The sequence below is a fragment of the Carlito syrichta genome, unplaced genomic scaffold (assembly GCF_000164805.1).
Source record: "Carlito syrichta isolate Samal-C Ts95f unplaced genomic scaffold, Tarsius_syrichta-2.0.1 Scaffold304000, whole genome shotgun sequence".
Lineage (NCBI taxonomy): Eukaryota > Metazoa > Chordata > Mammalia > Primates > Tarsiidae > Carlito > Carlito syrichta.
This window is the reverse complement of record NW_007248096.1, coordinates 653,579-655,989: the sequence shown is the minus strand read 5'-3', so window position 1 is coordinate 655,989 and position 2,411 is coordinate 653,579. Positions and strand designations below refer to the sequence as shown.

Here is a 2,411-nt window from a genome sequence, read left to right as displayed (position 1 = left end):
CTTCACTGCCATGAGCAGGGGCTGGCACCCAGAAGTGGCAGGGGAAGGGGAGGAGGGCAGGCCACCCCCAGAGTGCTGGGAGCTGGCTGGAAGCATGCTCACTCCCACTCCCTGGCCCCATCATGCTGCAGCCCAGAGCCTGCAGCAATTTCACAGGAGCCAGTTGCTTAGCAACACTGTTCCCCAGCCGCTTCGTCACCATGGCACCTGCTGCTGGGGTGTGTCCAGGTCCCACCTGCCTGGCCCAGTCAAATCACCCCAACTCTGCTCACCCGGCTTGCGTCCACAGAGGTAGAAGGCCAACCGGTCAGTGAGCTCATATTGGCATTCCACTAGCCTTTCCGCCAGTTCATGGTGCCCCGCCTGCCTGTGGGGAGGGGAGATGGCTCAGCACTGCAGCAGCAGCCCCCAGCCCCAGCCACCCATGCCGCGTCCTTCAGCCTACCCTCACCTGGCATAGTCAATAGGTGTGCGGCCGTTAACGTCAGGGGAGCCAGGGTCTGCCCCATACACTACAAGCAGCTCAGCCTGCAGTGTCTGCCCTGCCTTGGCAGCCACGTGCAGAGGTGTGGTGCCCTTCTCTGGGTGGAAGAAGTTGGCCTGGGCACCCAGGGACAGCAGGCGCAGACATGTCTCCAAGTTGCCTGTCCGCACGCTCGAGTGCAGTTGCTACAAGGAGCAGAGGGTATGATAAACACGTGTGCATGAGATGTACCTCCCCCACCCGCAAGGTGCACCCAGCTTAGGCTGCCGCTGGGCCACCTACCAGCTCCCAGGAGTCCTGCGGACATCAGGCAGTATCGGGGAGGACAGAGGGCTTCCCACTAGGGGTTAATGCCAATTAATAATAGCTGCACATCTACCACATGTGCTGCTTGCTCTGCTTAAAACAGACATTATCTACGAGGTAGATGCTATTACTTCTTTCCCATTTTACAGAAGAGGAAACTGAGGCTCTGAGAGGCTAAGCAACTGCTTCAAGTTCTTCCAGCTTTTGAGTGGCAGCTGGGGAATTCTAGCCTTGTGTGTCCACTTGGGAGCTGAGGGGCCTTGGCCACACATAGCTTGACCAAGCAATCTTGTACCCTCATGATAACCATTGTTCTCCCCTGACCTGGTTGCCTTTGGGGTCTAGGGCTCAGGGGTGACAAAAGAGGCTTTCAGGGTGCTGTGGGTGGGAAGAAGAGGAGAGGCCCACCCGTCCACTGGAGGGCCCTCAAACCTTGCTGAGGTCTTTGGCGGTGACCCCATCATCGTCCCGGCAGGGAAGCTTGTGCACAAACGCCAGCATCTGGTATTTGGCCCTGATGAACTCCGACTTGATGGGGCTGCATGAGGCACGCAGGAGGAAACAGGGAGCATGATGGGAGAGGCTAATCAGCTTGCCAGCTCCCGGGCCCCTAACCCAGACCCTGCAGCCCCTGCCCACCACCTCTCCACCCCCACTCACTGGACTTTGTCTTGGGGGTTGGCTTTGCGCCGGCCACTCTGCACTTGTGCGGGGTCCAGCAGGGAGTGCTCCCAGATGGAGTTGGCCCCATTGCTGGCGAGTGTGTGCACCATCTGCAGGGAAGAGATGCCAAGTGAGAGAGTGCCCACTGCGTGCTGGGCTCTGGGGGAAACACCTCCTAAGCGCCTGCTGTGGCCGGCGTGGCTGGAAACAGCACGGAGGGGGCCTCCTGCGTGCCTGGCACTGTCACATCTCCATCCAGTCCAGCCACCCAAAGATGCGGATCCCGTACAGTACTTCAGGTCACCTGTGAGTGTGCCAAGGCTCAGAGATGTTAAGCGACTTGCTCAATGCCACATGGCCAGGTCAGGAAGTGGTAGAGCTAGGATGAGAGCTACATTTCTACGTGAAGTGAGTAGATGGGTGCGAAGTGTCAGGATTAGGCTCTGCCCCCAGTGGATGCCACTCCTTAGAAGCTGCAGATTCCAGACAGGTGTGCACGTGGGCATGGAGGAAACATGCCCGTGCTCAGCGCACTCTGTCTGTGGGGAAGGAAGAGTCACCCGGCCTAGCCCCATACCTGCAGCAGTGTGGGAGGCCAAGCGCTGTGACGAAGGTGCTTGACAATGGAGATGTGGCGTCCCAGGCTCCGGTGCACGCTGCAGCACTCGTCACACACCAGCACACCCCTGCTGATAGAGGCCCAGCCGGGGTCTGCAGGGATGAGGACAAGGGTCAGCCAGAGCCAGGAGACAGGCATGACCTCCTGAGCACCTGCTCTGGGCCTGTGCAATGCTTAGCACTTCACTCAGCACTTCGGCAGCAGCCTCCTGCTGGGACCATCAGCATACCCAGGTTACCCATGAGGGATTTCCCCAGGGGCTCATGGCCAGGGGCTGACAGAGCCATGCCCTCTGCTATGAATCCTTACCCCTCCAGGACGTGCAGTCCCCAGGGCCCA

At 59.5% G+C, this 2,411-nt stretch overlaps 1 protein-coding gene across 3 annotated transcripts in view; it reads right to left on the bottom strand.

The window, feature by feature from the left end:
• GIT1 (GIT ArfGAP 1) overlaps positions 1 to 2,411 on the bottom strand; it is a 9,833-nt gene extending 7,422 nt beyond the window's left edge. For all 3 annotated transcript variants that reach the window (XM_008059342.2, XM_021713037.1, XM_021713036.1), the window contains exons 1-5: positions 2,031 to 2,411; positions 1,451 to 1,563; positions 1,223 to 1,328; positions 452 to 669; positions 273 to 367 (exon numbers count right to left, since the gene is read on the bottom strand). In XM_008059342.2, coding sequence (XP_008057533.1) covers positions 273 to 367; positions 452 to 669; positions 1,223 to 1,328; positions 1,451 to 1,563; positions 2,031 to 2,210 — 712 coding nt within the window. In that variant the 5' untranslated portion in view covers positions 2,211 to 2,411. The remainder of the gene's footprint in view (positions 1 to 272; positions 368 to 451; positions 670 to 1,222; positions 1,329 to 1,450; positions 1,564 to 2,030) is intronic.